The sequence below is a fragment of the Globicephala melas genome, chromosome 7, assembly GCF_963455315.2.
Source record: "Globicephala melas chromosome 7, mGloMel1.2, whole genome shotgun sequence".
NCBI classification, from domain to species: Eukaryota; Metazoa; Chordata; class Mammalia; order Artiodactyla; family Delphinidae; genus Globicephala; species Globicephala melas.
Window position 1 is genome coordinate 50,813,232 of NC_083320.1, and position 16,503 is coordinate 50,829,734.

Genomic DNA, 16,503 nt, shown 5'->3' on the forward strand with positions numbered 1-16,503 from the left:
GGCAGCCATTCTGACAGGTGTGAGGTGATATCTCATTGTGGTCAATTCAGGTTTTTTTTTTTTATGTTTTCCTTTGGTCTCTATATTGTTTCTGTTTCCTTCAAGTTTCTTTTTTTTTTTTTTTTTTTTTTTTTGCGGTATGCGGGCCTCTCACCGTTGTGACCGCTCCCATTGTGGAGCACAGGCTCCGGATGCGCAAGCCCAGCGGCCATGGCTCACGGGTCCGGCCGCTCTGCGGCATGTGGGATCCTCCCGGACCAGGGCACAAACCCGTGTCCCCCGCATCGGCAGGTGGACTCTCAACCACTGCGCCACCAGGGAAGCCCCAAGTTCCTTTATTTGTCTAAATATATGTCTTTCATGTTTGAGGTTTTCCTTCAAGGCTTGCAAATTGATGACAGGCCATTAATATTAAAGAGTGTGGCTCTGAAAAGTGATTAGAATCTCTTTGTCATACGTGGTGCTTGTCACCTTCTGGGCTTCAGCAAGTACAAACTGTTGGTTTCCAAAATTTCATTTCTCTGGGTCTTTTCAGTCTCTCCCGCAGTGAATCCCTCAATCTTCATCCTGTAAATAGGTGGGAGAAAGGAACCTGGGGTATCATCACTCAACATGCTGACTTTTGTTTAATCTCTCTGTTTTCAATCTGGCAGTCCTGCCTCCTTTCCAGGTTTGCTATAGGAATAGGTAAGGGTAGTCTCCTGTTACTTGGGGTGGAGAAAGTAATCTGAAAGTTCTAAGAAGATTTTCACCCTTTTGTTTTGAGCCTAAAGACAGTTCGGCAGAAGACCTAAATAGACAGTTCACCAAAGAAGACATACAGATGGTCAACGTCACTAATCATTAGAGAAATACAAATCAAAACTACAATGAGGTATCACATCACACTGGTCAGAATTGCCATCATCAAAAAATCTACAAACAATAAATGCTGTAGAGGGTGTGGAGAAAAGGGAACACTTTTGCACTGTTGTTGGGAATGTAAATTGATACAGCCACCTAAGGATAAACCTACATAAGGAGACAAAAGACCTGCATGCAGAACACTATAAGACACTGATGAAAGAAACAAATGGAGAGATATACCATATTCCTGGATTGGAAGAATCAACATTGTGAAAATGACTATATTACCCAAAGCGATCTACAGATTCAATGCAATCTCTATCAAATAACCAATGGCATTGTTCACAGAACTAGAACAAAAAATTTCACAATTTGTATGGAAACACAAAAGACCCCAAATAGCCAAAGTAATCCTGAGAAAGAAAAACGGAGCTGGAAGAATCAGGCTCCCTGACTTTAGACTATACTACAAAGCTAAAGTAATCAAGAAAGTATGGTGCTGGCACAAAAACAGAAATATAGATCAATGGAACAGGACAGAAAGGCCAGAGATAAACCCAGACACATACGTTCACCTTATCTTTGATAAAGGAGACAAGAATATACAGTGGAGAAAAGACAGCCCCTTCAATAATTGGTGCTGGGAAAACTGGACAGCTACATGTAAAAGAATGAAATTTAGAACACTTCATAACACCATACACAAAAGTAAACTCAAAATGGATTAAAGCCCTAAATGTAAGGCCAGACACTATCAAACTCTTAGAGGAAAACATAGGCAGAACACTCTATGACATAAATCACAGCAAGATCCTTTTTGACCCAGCTCCTAAAGAAATGGAAATAAAACCAAAAATAAACAAATGGGACCTAATGAAACTTCAAAGCTTTTGCACAGCAAAGGAAGCCATAAACAAGACCAAAAGACAACCCTCAGAATGGAAGAAAATATTTGCAAATGAAGCAACTGACAAAGGATTAATCTCCAAAATATATAAGCAGCTCATGCAGCTCAATATCAAAAAAACAAACAACCCAATCCAAAAATGGGCAGAAGACCTAAATAGACATTTCTCCAAAGAAGATATACAGATTGCCAACAAACACATGAAAGGATGCTCATCATCACTAACCATTAGAGAAATGCAAATCATAACTACAATGAGGTATCACCTCACACTGGTCAGAATGGCCATCATCAAAAAAAAATCTAGAAACAATAAATGCTGGAGAGGGTGTGGAGAAAAGGGACCCCTCTTGCACTGTTGGTGGGAATGTAAATTGATACAGCCCCTATGTAGAACAGTATGGAAGTTCCTAAAAAACTACAAATAGAACTACCATATGACCCAGCAATCCCACTACTGGGCATATATCCTGAGAAAACCATAATTCAGAAAGGGTCGTGTACCACAATGTTCATTGCAGCTCTATTTACAATATCCAAGACATAGAGGCAACCTAAGTGTCCGTTGACAGATGAATGGTTAAAGAAGATGTGGCACATATATGCAATGGAATATTACTCAGCCATAAAAAGAAATGAAATTGAGTTATTTGTAGTGAGGTAAACATTGTTTACATTGTAAAGCAACTATACTCCAATAAAGATGTTAAAAAAAAATACTTTTCCATTATATATTCTCCAGCGGAGTTATTTTGCTCTTTTAAATGTAGAATGTAAATATATTTTAAAGAGCAATAGTGTCTGCCATACAATTGTTCCCATTTTTTTCAATGATACCAATTTTGGGGGGAATGATTTATTCTATAAAATAAAGGTATCAAGGAGCTTTACAATTATAACCTTGACCTCTGTGGGAAAAAAAAGTATCTTAAAAAGACTTTAAATCTATAAGCCTTGCTTTTTAGACTAAGATTAGAATTTAATTTCTTAAGCATTGTCCTACAGAGTAGACAACACAATTTCATTATTTAATGGCTTCTTATCATCATTTTTTATCATGTTAAGATTAGAGGCATGCAGGACTTAGAAAATGACATAGAAGCTTCTAGTTCTGGCAGTACCTATTTGTGTTTTTGTGCACTCCTGCGTATGGCCATATTTTAAAGTTAATGTTAATATCACTATAGATATTCTTTTAGCTTTACCTCTTCTGCTTCTTAAGATGACATTCTTACAACCATATCCTTCTCACTTTTGTTCAGTTAGGTCAAAAATGGGGACATTGACAGAAATATGATGAGTATCAATTCTCTCTTAAATTATTAATGTATATATCATTCATGCTTTACAGCATTAGGGATATCCTGGACATTTTTATCCTAGAATTAATGAAGACATGCATAGACATACAGGATTTTTCAGTATAATATTCTTAGTCATGTAGGTGGTCCTTTTGCATGATAGGGTCATGTAGCAATCTCAGAAGGTAAGTTTAGAGTATATGAAGTGCTTGATTCTGAAAACTACATCCCTTTATACTGAGTATTTTTTCATTTAGAAAGTGTCGGGTCTATATTTGAATAAAAAAATAATCATTTTCTACAGCTCAGTACTCTGTTCAATGGTAGAAATTATTTTTCTTCTGCAACTGCTTGATTGAATCACAGATCCAATCAATTATTTTCAAAGATGGTTTCTGTTTTCATTTCTATCTTCTTTTAAATGTTCTGATCGTTAGAAGGTAAGGAAGTCCCACCAAAAAGCTACGAACATCAAAGCCTGTTCAGCACCTAATATTCAGGCTGATTTAAAAGTCTTATGAATTATCAAACTTAGTGTCATTCTCCTTGGAGAAAGATCATTAACAGTTTAATGCTACTTTCGATTTTTTATCATGCCTTTCATGATAGTATATATTAAAAATTTAAGCATTTTAATAAAATTGACGAAAAATAAAGATATGTAACAGAAGCATCTATTTAACATATATGCTTTTTCTATCTCAAATTACATATTTCACTGTGTAATTTATAATTTGACAAGTATGAACATCTGTGTACACCTATGAAACCATCACCACAATGAAGAAAACAAACATTTCCATTACCCTCAAAGTTTCCTCCAGCTCCTTTGTAACCCTTCCCCTCCTTTCCTCCTTCATCTCCTCACTCCCAGGCAACCTCTGATCTGCTTCCTGTCACTGTAAGAATAGCTTACATTTTAAAATTTTTATATAAATCGAATCATACATATGCATCTATCGTATTTCACTCAGCATAATTCTTTGAAATTCACTCCTATCATTATGTGTATCAATAGTTCATTCCTTTTATTGATGAGTAGAACTTCTTTGGATGGATATGCCCCAATTTGTTTTTCCATTTACTTGTGGATGAACATTGGGGATGTTTCCAGTTTGGGGCTATTACAAATAAAGCTGCTTATGATGCTCATGTACAAGTATGTGTAAGGACATATATTTCTTTTTCTCTCCATCAAAGAATAGAGTGGTTGAGTCACATGGTAGATACATGTGTAACTTCTTGAGAAACTGTTTTCCAAAATGATTTTACTTATTTACATTCCCAACAGCTGTGTATGTAGTTTAACTTGCTTTACATCTTTGCCAATATTTGGTATGATCAGTTATTTTAATTTTAGTCATTCCAATAGGTATTTGATTATATCTCACTATTATTTTAGGTTGAATTTTTTCTGGTGACCAGTAATTCTGAGCATCTTTTCATGTTTGCCATGAATATATCTTTTTTGGTGATAGAAAAAAATCATTGGCAGATTTTGTATTGGATTGTTTATCTTGTTATTATTGAGTTTTGCAAGTTCTTTATATGTTTTCTGAAAATCCATTATCAGATATATGGTTTGCAAATATTTTCTCCCAGTCTGTGGCTTGTCTTTTAATTCTTGAAACAATGTTTTTGAAGAACAGAAGTTCTTAATATTGGTGAAGTTCAACTTATTTTTTTCGTAGGTGTTGTACCTAAGACATCTTTGGCTGACTCAAGGTCAAAAAGATTTTCTCCTATGTTTTCTTCTAGGTTTCTAGTTTTAAGATATACATTTAAATCTGTGATGCATATATGGATCAAAGTTCCTTTTACACATGGACATTTTTAATGATCCAGCACAATTTGTTGTAAAGGTTATCCTTTTTCCTCTAGATTATCATTGCATCTTTTTCTGAAATAAATTGACTATATATTGGGGGTCTATTTTTAGACTTTATATTCTGTTCCATTGATCTGTTATACTATCTTGTTGCTAATAATGTACTATATTATGCCATTTATTCTGTACTGATTACTGTAGCTTTAAAATGTCTTGAAGTCTTATAAGTCTTGAAGTAGTGTAAATCCCCCAACTTTGTTGTTTTTGTAAAATTTGTTTTGACTATTTTAGCTCCTTGATTCTATGTGAATTTCAGAATCAGCATGTCAATATATACAAAAACAAAAATCCTGCTGGGCTATTTACTGGTGTTGTATTGAATCTATAGATAAATTTGTGGAGAAATGACATGTTAACAATATTGGGTCTTCCAATCCATAAACATGGTGCATCTCTCCATTTATTTAGGTCTACCTTTATTCCATTCAGCAATGTTCTATAGTTTTCAGTGTATAGGGCCTGGACATAGTTTGTCAGATTTATATCTAAGAATTTTACATTTCAGTACTATTGTAAATGGTATTGCTTTTCATTTTAATTTCAGATTGTTCATTATTATTATATAGAATGATATTATTTTTGTATCTTTTTTATATTGTAAACTTGTTAAAATCATTTATTACTTTTTATTACTTCTAGTAACTTTTTGTTATATTTCATCAGATTTTCTACTTAGACAACCATGTTGTCTATGAACAAAGACAGTTTTATTTCTTTCTTTCCAGTCTGGATAGCTTTTATTCTTGCCTTATAGCTTTGGCTGAAAGATCTGGTGAAATTATGAATATCTGTGGTGAGACTAGAGCCTTGTTCCTGATGTTTGAAGGAAAGCATTCAGTCATTTAACATTATTTATGACATTAGCTGTAGATTTTTGTAGGCTCCCCTCTATTCCTAAAATGCTAAGAGTTTCAATCAGCAATTGATGTTGGATTTTGTCTAATACTGTTTGAGTATTTATTAAGATGATCATATGGCTTTTCTTAGTCTCTTAATATAGTGAATTACATTGATTAATTTTTCAATTTTATAACAACCTTTCCATTCCTGGGATAAATCTCTTTGATGATGCAGTATTCTTTTATGTACTGGTGGACTTGATTTCTTAAAATGTTAAGAAATGTTTACATTTATGTTCATGAGGCATATTCATTAATATGTTACTGCTGCTGCTTCTTTTTCTTCTTTTAATGTTTTCATCTGGTTTTGTTATACGGGTAATTTTGTACTCCTAGAATGAGTTGGGATTCTTTTTCTGGAAAAGTTTGTAGGGAATAGGTATTATTACTTCATTAAATGTTCGTAGGAATTCACCAATGAAGTCGTTTGGGCCTGAAGTTTTCTTTGTGTGAAAGTTTTTAACTACAAAATCAGTTTATTAATTTCTTTTTGAAATTTAGTAGCTTGCATCTTTTGAGGAAATTGTTTATTTTGTCTGAGTTGTTGAATTTATTGGCATAATGTTGTTTATGTTATTTTTTTTAACTTTTATTGGAGTATATTTGATTTACAATGTTTTGTTAGTTTCAGGTGTGCAACAAAGTGAATCAGTTTTTTATATATATATATATATATATATATATATATATATATATATATATATATATATACACTCTTTTTCTAGGTTCTTTTCCCATACAGGCCATTACAGAGTATTGAGTAGTATGTTATTGTTTTAATTGTAACTTTTAACATCCTTGCTTACTTATTCTATCATCTTTGTAGTTTTGGGGTCAATTTTGACTGACTGATTTTTATCCTTATTATGGATCAATGTTCCTTCTTTGCAGGCCTTGCAATTTTTTTATTGGTTGAAAAATCAGTTGGGAAAACATCATGCACAAAATATTAAAATTATAGTGAAAGCCAGAGAAATACCAATTTCATAAGTGACGGATTAATGAAGTGTGGTTTAGTTTCTAAGTCGAGAGATCACAGTGGATAAAAATCTTCTAAGTACCTATGATATAGATAGCATCCCAGATATGCCTGGTAATTAAACATGATTCAGACAGTTAAAGATGGGGTACGGGAGAAAGGGATTTCAGTAAGAAATAAGAACTTGAATCTAGGATGATGTGAGAGTGTTTGAGGCACAGTGACTAAATCAGTTTGCTTGGAAATTAGGGAAAAGAAGTAATGGGAAATGTATGCATTCCAACATTTGACAACATTATTTGCATAAGTCATGCCATTCCCAGAGATTGCAGATATCTTGAAGACAGGTACTGTGGTGCATTACGTGTGTGTATCCATATATATGCATTCTTATATGTATTCATATACACAATTTTTCTTACACAGCCCCAGTTGCAGTAATAAATGCTAAATAATTATTTATTTAACAGACTTGGGTTTTACTACCTTCTTGGCAATATTATCTGCTTACAAACAGCAGGTCTTTGCTGTTTGATAGAACAGCTCTTGTTTGCTACCGTGCAGGGAAGCCAGTGGAGTCTCTATCCACAGATTGCTGAATTGCTGGGCCAGAAAGTGCTCAAGTTAGAACATAAAGTACATATACTTATCTTAAGCTTTGGGAACCAGTAGAATATACCTAGTCCTGGTAACACTGTACTGTTTTTCACTCGGCTTGCTTACTCTGATGAAAGAAACCAAATCATTATTTAAAAGAGTTTTTACTAAATTTAGGGAACTTATTTATTTTATCATATGACTTTGTGATTTCTTCTTCAGTTCTGAGAATTTGCTCATAGGATAGTTTAGGAATTAGATAAACAGTCTATATCTTCTTAAAAAAATAAAAAATTTGTACAGATATATTCAGTAAAGCCTTAATGCTTTAGAACCCACCAGTTTAAAATGTATGATCATTTGAAAATGATTCATGATAATGTTTGGCCTTGTATTATCTACAAAGGGAAACTAAAGCCTAAATAAGATCGTTGGGGATTACTGTATGCATAAATTGATTACAAAAGCAAATTCACATTGAAATAACAAATATAGAAATTGTTTCCTTAACATGCTGTTCTAATTATAAATAATCTTTTTACAATACAAAGGTTTTTTCTTTTTATGTAAATAGAAATGTGTACTCACTAAAGGAAATTTTGTGCATACAGGCAAAGGAGATAAAGGAAGTCCTAATAACCCTCCAAAATATATTTCTGGTTTTTTGGTATTGACATAGTGAGTTTAGAGGTGTGTGTATGAGAGTGTGTGTGTGTCTGCGTGTGTGTCTGTGTGTGTCTGTGTATAGGTAGCTATGGTTTTACAGAGTTATAACCATATCTAATTAGTTTTTCTAGTTGGGTGATAAAACTTTTCTGGAGTATTTTTTTCAAAGCTATTTCTTGTGTCGGGTGATAAAACTTTTCTGGAGTATTTTTTTCAAAGCTATTTCTTGTGTCAGATTACAGGTTATTACCCCTATTAACATATAACAATTTATAATGTTTGTTGGTTTTAAACTACATCAAGATATCTCTGTGAAAAAGCATGTTCATTGTGTAAGTATTAGAGCCTTTTGATGTCCCAGGTTTCATCACGTGTGATCTGCTGATGGATGACTCCCTGGGAACAACTGCAGGCTGTCATGAGTTAGGAAGTGAACCTGAGTATAGTTTACCAGGAGTGTCCTCTCTTGTTTCATATAATTTCTCTATTCTTGAGTTCCTTATTTTGTTTCATTTTTTAAAATTAATTTTTATTGGAGTATAGTTGCTTTACAATGTTGTGTTAGTTTCTACTGTACAGCAAAATGAATCAGACATGCATATACATATATCCCCTCCATTTTGGACCCCCTTCCCATTCAGGTCACCACAGTGCATTAAGTAGACTTCCCTGTGCTACAGAGTATGTTCACATTAGTTATCTATTTTATACATAGTATTAATCGTGTATATGTGTCAATCCCAATCTCCTAATTCCTCCCACCCACCCCTGTTTCCCCCTTGGTTTCTATACATTTGCTCTCTGTGTCTGTGTCTCTATTTATGCTTTGCAAATAGGACCATCTATACCATTTTTCTAGGTTCCACACATATGCGTTAATATACAATATTTGTTTTTCTCTTTCTGATTTACTTCACTCTGTATGATAGACTCCAGGTCCATCCACGTCTCTACAAATGACCTGATTTCATTCCTTTTTATGGCTGAGTAATATTCCATTGTATATATGTACCACATCTTCTTTATCCATTTCTCTGTCGATGGACATTAAGTTGCTTCCTTGTTTTGGCTATTGTAAATAGTGCTGCTAGAAACATTAGGGTGCATGTATTATGGAAAATAGTATGGAGGTTCCTTAAAAAACTAAGAATAGAACTACCATATGACCCAGCAATCCCACTACTAGGCATATACCCCCAAAAGACCATAATTTGATTCATTTCTTATTCATTTGATTTATCAGTTAGGATTGCGTTCAGCTGCATTTAAAAGCAATCTCAAGACCAGTCCCTCCCATCAGAAAACTTGCACAAGCCTCTTAGATAGCCTCATCCACCAAAGGGCAGACAGCAGAAGCAAGAAAAACTACAATCCTGCAGCCTGTGGAACAAAAACCACATTCACAGAAAGACAGACAAGATGAAAAGGCAGAAGGCTATGTACCAGATGAAGGAACAAAATAAACCCCAGGAAAACAACTAAATGAAGTGGAGATAGGCAACCTTCCAGAAAAAGAATTCAGAATAATTCTAGTGAAGGTGATCCAGGACCTCGGAAAAAGAATGGAGGCAAAGATGGAGAAGATGCAAGAAATGTTTAACAAAGACCTAAAGAATTAAAGAACAAACAAACAGAGATGAACAATCCAATACTGAAATGAAAACTACACTAGAAGGAATCAATAGCAGAATAACTGAGGCAGAAGAATGGATAAATGACATGGAAGACAGAATGGTGGAATTCACTGCTGTGGAACAGAATAAAGAAAAAAGAATGAAAAGAAATGAAGACAGCCTAAGAGACCTCTGGGAAAACATTAAACGCAACAACATTCGAATTATAGGGGTCCCAGAAGGAGAAGAGAGAGAGAAAGGACCCGAGAAAAAATTTGAAGAGATTATAGTCGAAAACTTCCCTAACGTGGGAAAGGAAATAGCCACCCAAGTCCAGGAAGTGCAGAGAGTCCCATACAGGATAAACCCAAGTAGAAACATACCGAGAAACATAGTAATCAAATTGGCAAAACTTAAAGACAAAGAAAAATTACTGAAAGTAGCAAGGGAAAAAACGACAAATAAGGGAACTCCCATAAGGTTAACAGCTGATTTCTCAGCAGAAACTCTACAAGCCAGAAGGGAATGGCATGATATACTTAACGTGATGAAAGTGAAGACCCTACAACCAAGATTACTCTACCCTGCAAGGATCTCATTCAGATTCGATGGAGAAATCAAAAGCTTTACAGACAAGCAAAAGAGAATTCAGCACCACCAAACCAGCTCTACAGCAAATCCTAAAGGAACTTTTCTAAGTGGGAAACACAAGAGAAGAAAAGGACCTACAAAACCAAACCGAAAACAATTAAGAAAATGGTCATAGGAACATATATATCAATAATTACCTTAAAAATGAATGGATTAGATGCTCCAACCACAAGACACAGGCTTGCTGAATGGATACAAAAACAAGACCCATCTATATGCTGTCTACAAGAGACCCACTTCAGACCTAGGGACACATACAGACTGATAGTGATGGGATGGAAAAAGATATTCCATGCAAATGGAAATCAAAAGAAAGCTGGAGTAGCAATACTCATATCAGATAAAATAGACTTTAAAATAAAAAATGTTACAAGAGACAAGGAAGGGCACTACATAATGATCAAGGGATCAACACAAGAAGATGATGTAACAATTATACATATATATGCACCCAACATAGGAGCACCTCAATACATAAGGCGACTGCTAACAGCTATAAAAGAGAAAATCGACAGTAACACAATAATAGTGGGGGACATTAACACCTCACTTACACCAATGGACAGATCATCCAGACAGAAAATTAATAAGGAAACAGAAGCTTTAAATGACACAATAGACCAGATAGGTTTAATTGATTATTATAGGACATTCCATCCAAAAACAGCAGATTACACTTTCTTCTCAAGTGCGCACGGAATATTCTCCAGGATAGACAACATCTTGGGTCACAAATCAAACCTCAGTAAATTTAAGAAAATTGAAATCATATCAAGCATCTTTTCTGACCACAACATTATGAGATTAGAAATGAATTACAGGGGAAAAAAAACATAAAAAACACAAACACATGGAGGCTAAACAATATGTTACTAAATAACCAAGAGATCACTGAAGAAATCAAAGAGGAAATCAAAAAATACCTAGAGACAAATGATAATGAAAATACAATGATCCAAAACCTATGGGATGCAGCAAAAGCAGTTCTAAGAGAGAGGTTTATAGCTATACAAGCCTACCTCAAGAAGCAAGAAAAATCTCAAATAAACAATCTAACCTGACACCTAAAGGAACTAGAGAAAGAAGAACAAACAAAACCCAAAGTTAGCAGAAGGAAAGAAATCATAAAGATCAGAGCAGAAATAAATGAAATAGGGCTTCCCTGATGGCACAGTGGTTGAGAATCTGCCTGCCAATGCAGGGTACACAGGTTCGGGCCCTGGTCTGGTAAGATCCCACATGCCGTGAAGCAACTAGGCCCGTGAGCCACAACTACTGAGCCTGCGGGTCTGGAGCCTGTGCTCCGCAACAAGAGAAGCTGCGACAGTGAGAGGCCCATGCACGGCGATGAATAGTGGCCCCCGCTCGCCGCAACTAGAGAAAGCCCTGGCACAGAAACGAAGACGGAACACAGCCAAATATAAATAAATAAATAAATAAAAATTTAAAAATAAGAAATAAATGAAATAGAAACAAAGAAAACAATAGCAAAGATCAATAAAACTAAAAGCTGGTTCTTTGAGAAGATAAACAAAATTGATAAAACCATTAGCCAGACTTATCAAGAAAAAGAGGGAGAGGACTCAAATCAATAAAATTAGAAATGAAAAAGAAGTTACAACAGACACTGCAGAAATGCAACGCATCCTAAGAGACTACTACGAGCAACTCTATGCCAGTAAAATGGACAACCTGGAAGAAATGGACAAATTCTTAGAAAGGTATAACCTTCCAAGACTGAACCAGGAAGAAATAGAAAATATGAACAGACCAATCACAAGTAATGAAATTGAAACTGTGATTAAAAATCTTCCAACAAACAAAAGTCCAGGACCAGATGGCTTCACAGGCGAATTCTACCACACATTTAGAGAAGAGCTAACACCCATCCTTCTCAAACTCTTCCAAAAACTTGCAGAGGAAGGAAGGAAGTCAGAAAGAGAAAAACAAATATCATATATTAATGTATGTATGTAGAACCTAGAAAAATGGTACAGATGAACCGGTTTGTAGGGCAGAAGTTGAGACACAGATGTAGAGAACAAACATATGGGCACTAAGGGGGGAAAGCGGGGGGGGCGTGGATGTGGTGGTGTGATGAATTGGGAGGTTGGGATTGACATGTATACACTGATGTGTATAAAATTGATAACTAATAAGAACCTGCTGTATAAAAAAATAAATAAAATAAAATTCAAAATTTAATAAGAAATAAGAAATCTCAAAATAATAGTGGCTTGAACACAACATTTTATTTTTTGTTATCTTATGAAGTAAGTCCAGATGTAGGTGATTTCATTCAGGTGGATTCACAGCATGGAAACCAGACCAATTCCCTCGTCCTTCTCTGCCATTCTTAGTGGGTAGCTTCCTTTAGTCAGATCACTTTATGATCCTATATAGCTCCTGGACCTTCAGACAGTTCCACTGCATTCCAGGCAATAAGGAACAGGCAAGGGTAAAAGAGAATCCCTTCTAGCTGAGTTAGCCTTCTTCAAAATAATTGTTCTGAAAGTCTTACTCAATGACCTTCTTATTCTCCTTAACCAGCATGCAGTCATTTGACCATATGTAGCTTGGAGACAACTGGAAAATGTAGTTTTTTAGTAGTGAAAATTGCTAACTTAAATAATATAAGAGTTCAGTTATTCAGAAAGAATGGAAGGTAACCATCTGAAGTTCACATGGTTTTTAAGACCACATCATACAACCAAATACAGCAAAGCCGTACAACCAAGCTCTACCAACACTTTTCGCAAGAAGGCTACATGACTGGAATATTTTTAAGCCATTGCAAAGTATCACACTTTTTCTTTTGCTGCCCACATAAAACATAATTCCACTAAGTATAATGTGCTTGGGTCATAAGCATTACAAAAATCCCTCAAAATTCTATGTGTTGTTCCTTTGTCATCACATTCGGTGTTTTACACAAGCCTCAAAGCCAGGCTTAATTTTTTCTTTCTAAGTAACCTGTTTTAGTTATTATTTTTGTTTTGTTTTACTTTGCTGACTCTGTACAAATAAGACTTGTTTATTGATACATGGAATTTATTTGGCAATGTTGTTGTCTGCTAATATTTTATCACACAAAAGTATATGGTACAAAAAGTAATTCTTTGTAGCTTCCTGAATAAGAAGTTTTAATCTAGGTGTGGTTTTTTTCCATGGAGAAATAAAGTATTTCTTATGGATGGAGAAATGTCAAATACCCTTGCTGAAATTCTTAACTTGCCTTTATACCCTAAACCTTGATATTGGAAATCACCCAAAGTAAATTTAAAGAAAATCTGTTACACTATCTTTAAGACAGTGCCTAAAAGTAGATACACTCCATTCTCTCTGAAATACATTTTCTTAGGAATGGAATTAAATTCTGTCTGCTGATTTAGGAAAATGGGTAAATTGTCTTTACAATGTTTATTTATAGTGTGTACTGACTAAAGAATATGTTTTATTTTTCTGCCTAGTAAAGGGCAGTATCTTCAGAAACACTGGATTTATAATTAATGCATAAAAGTTTTTTAAAGTGTTAGAAACTTATTGAGGTAATTTGTATTATCTCACTCCATGAGATATCTATTGCTGCATAAAAAATTATCCCAAAATTTAGTGACTTAAAACAGTAGTATTAATTACATCACAGTTTCTGTGAGTCAGAAGTCCAGGCATGTTCTAAAATTTCTCAGACAATTGGGATACATCATCCCATGGGCAAAACCAAGAGAAAATATTTTATAGTTTTCCTTCAAGTGAAAAACCATTGCAGTAAAAATACTAAGCATGCATACATATATTTTTTTCTCAGCTTAATTATATTTTCTTGAATCTTTTGCCTTTTATTTTTGTTTTTACTGCTATATACAGTGAATAATTGCTACAATGGTAGTCAAAAGAGTAGACTTTAAATATTCTCTTAGTGCCAACTCTGAAGGAGCAAAACAGCCATAAAATAAATTCTACTGTTAGAAATACTTTTATGAAAATACCTATATTGTTTTAAATTTTCAGAAAAACTATGTTTGAAATATGGTACCTAAACTAACAACCTATAGCCCTAATATTATTGAGAGGTGAATATAATTTCTGAGTCATTTAAGTGATAAAGACTGATCTTAATTATACCCCAAATATACCTAAAAATATTTCTATTTAATGACCTGGAAAGATATACTGAAAGTGTAACCCAATTTGTATATTTAATATTGGACTATTTTCCATACAGTTATGATAAATCTCTTTTTATTTTTCTTTCTTTTTGGCCAACTTTTGGAAATAGACTAAGATGCTTAGTGAAGCAGCTGGAAAAAGGTGATGTTAACATCGTAGACTTAAAGAAGAATATTGAATATGCAGCATCTGTGCTGGAAGCAGTTTATATCGATGAAACAAGGTAAGTTTTAACCTCTTCTCACTTTTAACTTTTTGCCTCTCTCTTTTTTTCCCTTTTTCTTGACCCTCCTTTCATATCTTAACCATGAAACCAAAATCAAAATCTTATTAAAACTTAAAATGTTCTTCTTCATGTAGCTATGGAAGAATTATGATTCTTTCTTTAAAAAATACAAATTTTAATCCAAATGCTTGAATAATAAAAAATAGTCAATAATAAAGTCAAAAAATAAACAAATTAAAGTCTCCTTTACCCCTACTCTCACTGTCCTTAGGCCCAGATTTTTAAATGTCAGAGACAGTGTAGGCTTATACTGATTTTCACTGATGTAAGAATTTTCCTATTATCTCAAGATTGCGGAGTTCCTTCTGAAAAAATGGGTGTCACGTGCCCACATATTCTCATGATATTTATCTATCAGACCCTCTGTGCAGGGCTTGCTAAGGGGCAGTCTCCAATGTGTATTTGATTATCACCTAAACCCCATCACCCAGCCTGATAATTAGCAGAATGGTAAGGAGATTAGGAAATGGCAATTCATTTGAAGAGTGTTGTTAGGCTAGTGCTGTGACTCTCAACCAGGCCATTTGCCTTCCAGGGGTCATTGGGCAGTTTCTGGAGACATTCTTGTTTTGTTGATGGGGGCGTGCTACTGTTACATAACGGGTAGAGGCCAAGGATACCACTAAACATCCTAAAATGCACACGAAAATCCCCCACAACAAAGAATTGTCTAGCCCCAAATGTCAATAGCATGGAGGTTAAGAAAACTTGGCCTAAAGGGAGGACTGTAAAGAGGGACCCTGTGGAGGCAAAGACATGCACTTCCAGACTTTAGCACAGAAAAGGTACTGAGTTTTTTCAAAGTCATGAGGCAGGTGGAGTAGAGAGGTCTTTTAAAGGTATTGACCAAAGGATACCGACTTCAGAGGGTGGAAAACAGCCTTCATGGGGTGATTGTTGATATAGAAGCCAGGGTAGGAATCGTAAAAATTCAGCCCAAATATCAGAGAACAAAGTACCCTCTTGGTGTAGTAAGCTGTCTCTGAGGGACGCACAAAAGCTCCCCAGGAGAAAAAAATAACCAACATTTGGGTATTTGTCACACAGATGACAACAAACACACCAGTCTTGTAAGACCCTTTGACCCCTGCCTCCTCTCCAGATTGCTGAGCAAGGAGAAGCAGCAAAGTGGGTGGGACAGGGGACGGGGCATGGAGAGTGAAGACATTCATCATGCCCCTTCTCTTCCACAGGTGTCCCTGCCTGTGTCAGGCCTGAGCATGGGCAGGTGAGAGACATTAAGTCAGATGTGAGACAGGTTTTTATATATCAATGTGTACTGGACTTAGAGACACACACACATACAACAATTTATTTAATAGGTAAAAAATTCACAACTCAAAAATCAAAACAATGTGAAAAGGTATGTTATGAAAGTCTTGTCTCCACCTGTTTCCCAGTCTACTTAAGTTCCCCAAGTCATAAATTTCTTATGTATATTTTCAGTGATTTATTATAAATTTTTATTTCATATTTTCCCTCTGCCTTTCATAGAAGGTGACATACTATTCATAACTTTCATTCTGATTTTTTTCCCCTCAGAAAGGAAACTTGATCTTCCTATATCATGAACTGACATTTAAATTTTAGACAATAAGAATTTTTACTGGCAACTGATAGAAAAGTGCGTGGTGAGGACCATGCTGCACAGGTGATTCTTTGTCCCCAGAACAGAACTCTGTTAAAGCATAGTGTGAAGT

At 34.9% G+C, this 16,503-nt stretch overlaps 1 protein-coding gene across 9 annotated transcripts in view; it reads left to right on the forward strand.

The window, feature by feature from the left end:
* PDE1A (phosphodiesterase 1A) overlaps window positions 1-16,503 on the forward strand; it is a 350,907-nt gene that overhangs the window by 219,711 nt on the left and 114,693 nt on the right. For all 9 annotated transcript variants that reach the window (XR_009564587.1, XM_060302177.1, XM_060302179.1 and 6 more), the window contains exon 3: window positions 14,627-14,740. Coding sequence is in view for 8 of the 9 variants with exons in the window: in XM_060302177.1 (XP_060158160.1) it covers window positions 14,627-14,740 (114 nt within the window). In the remaining variant the exon portion in view is untranslated. The remainder of the gene's footprint in view (window positions 1-14,626; window positions 14,741-16,503) is intronic.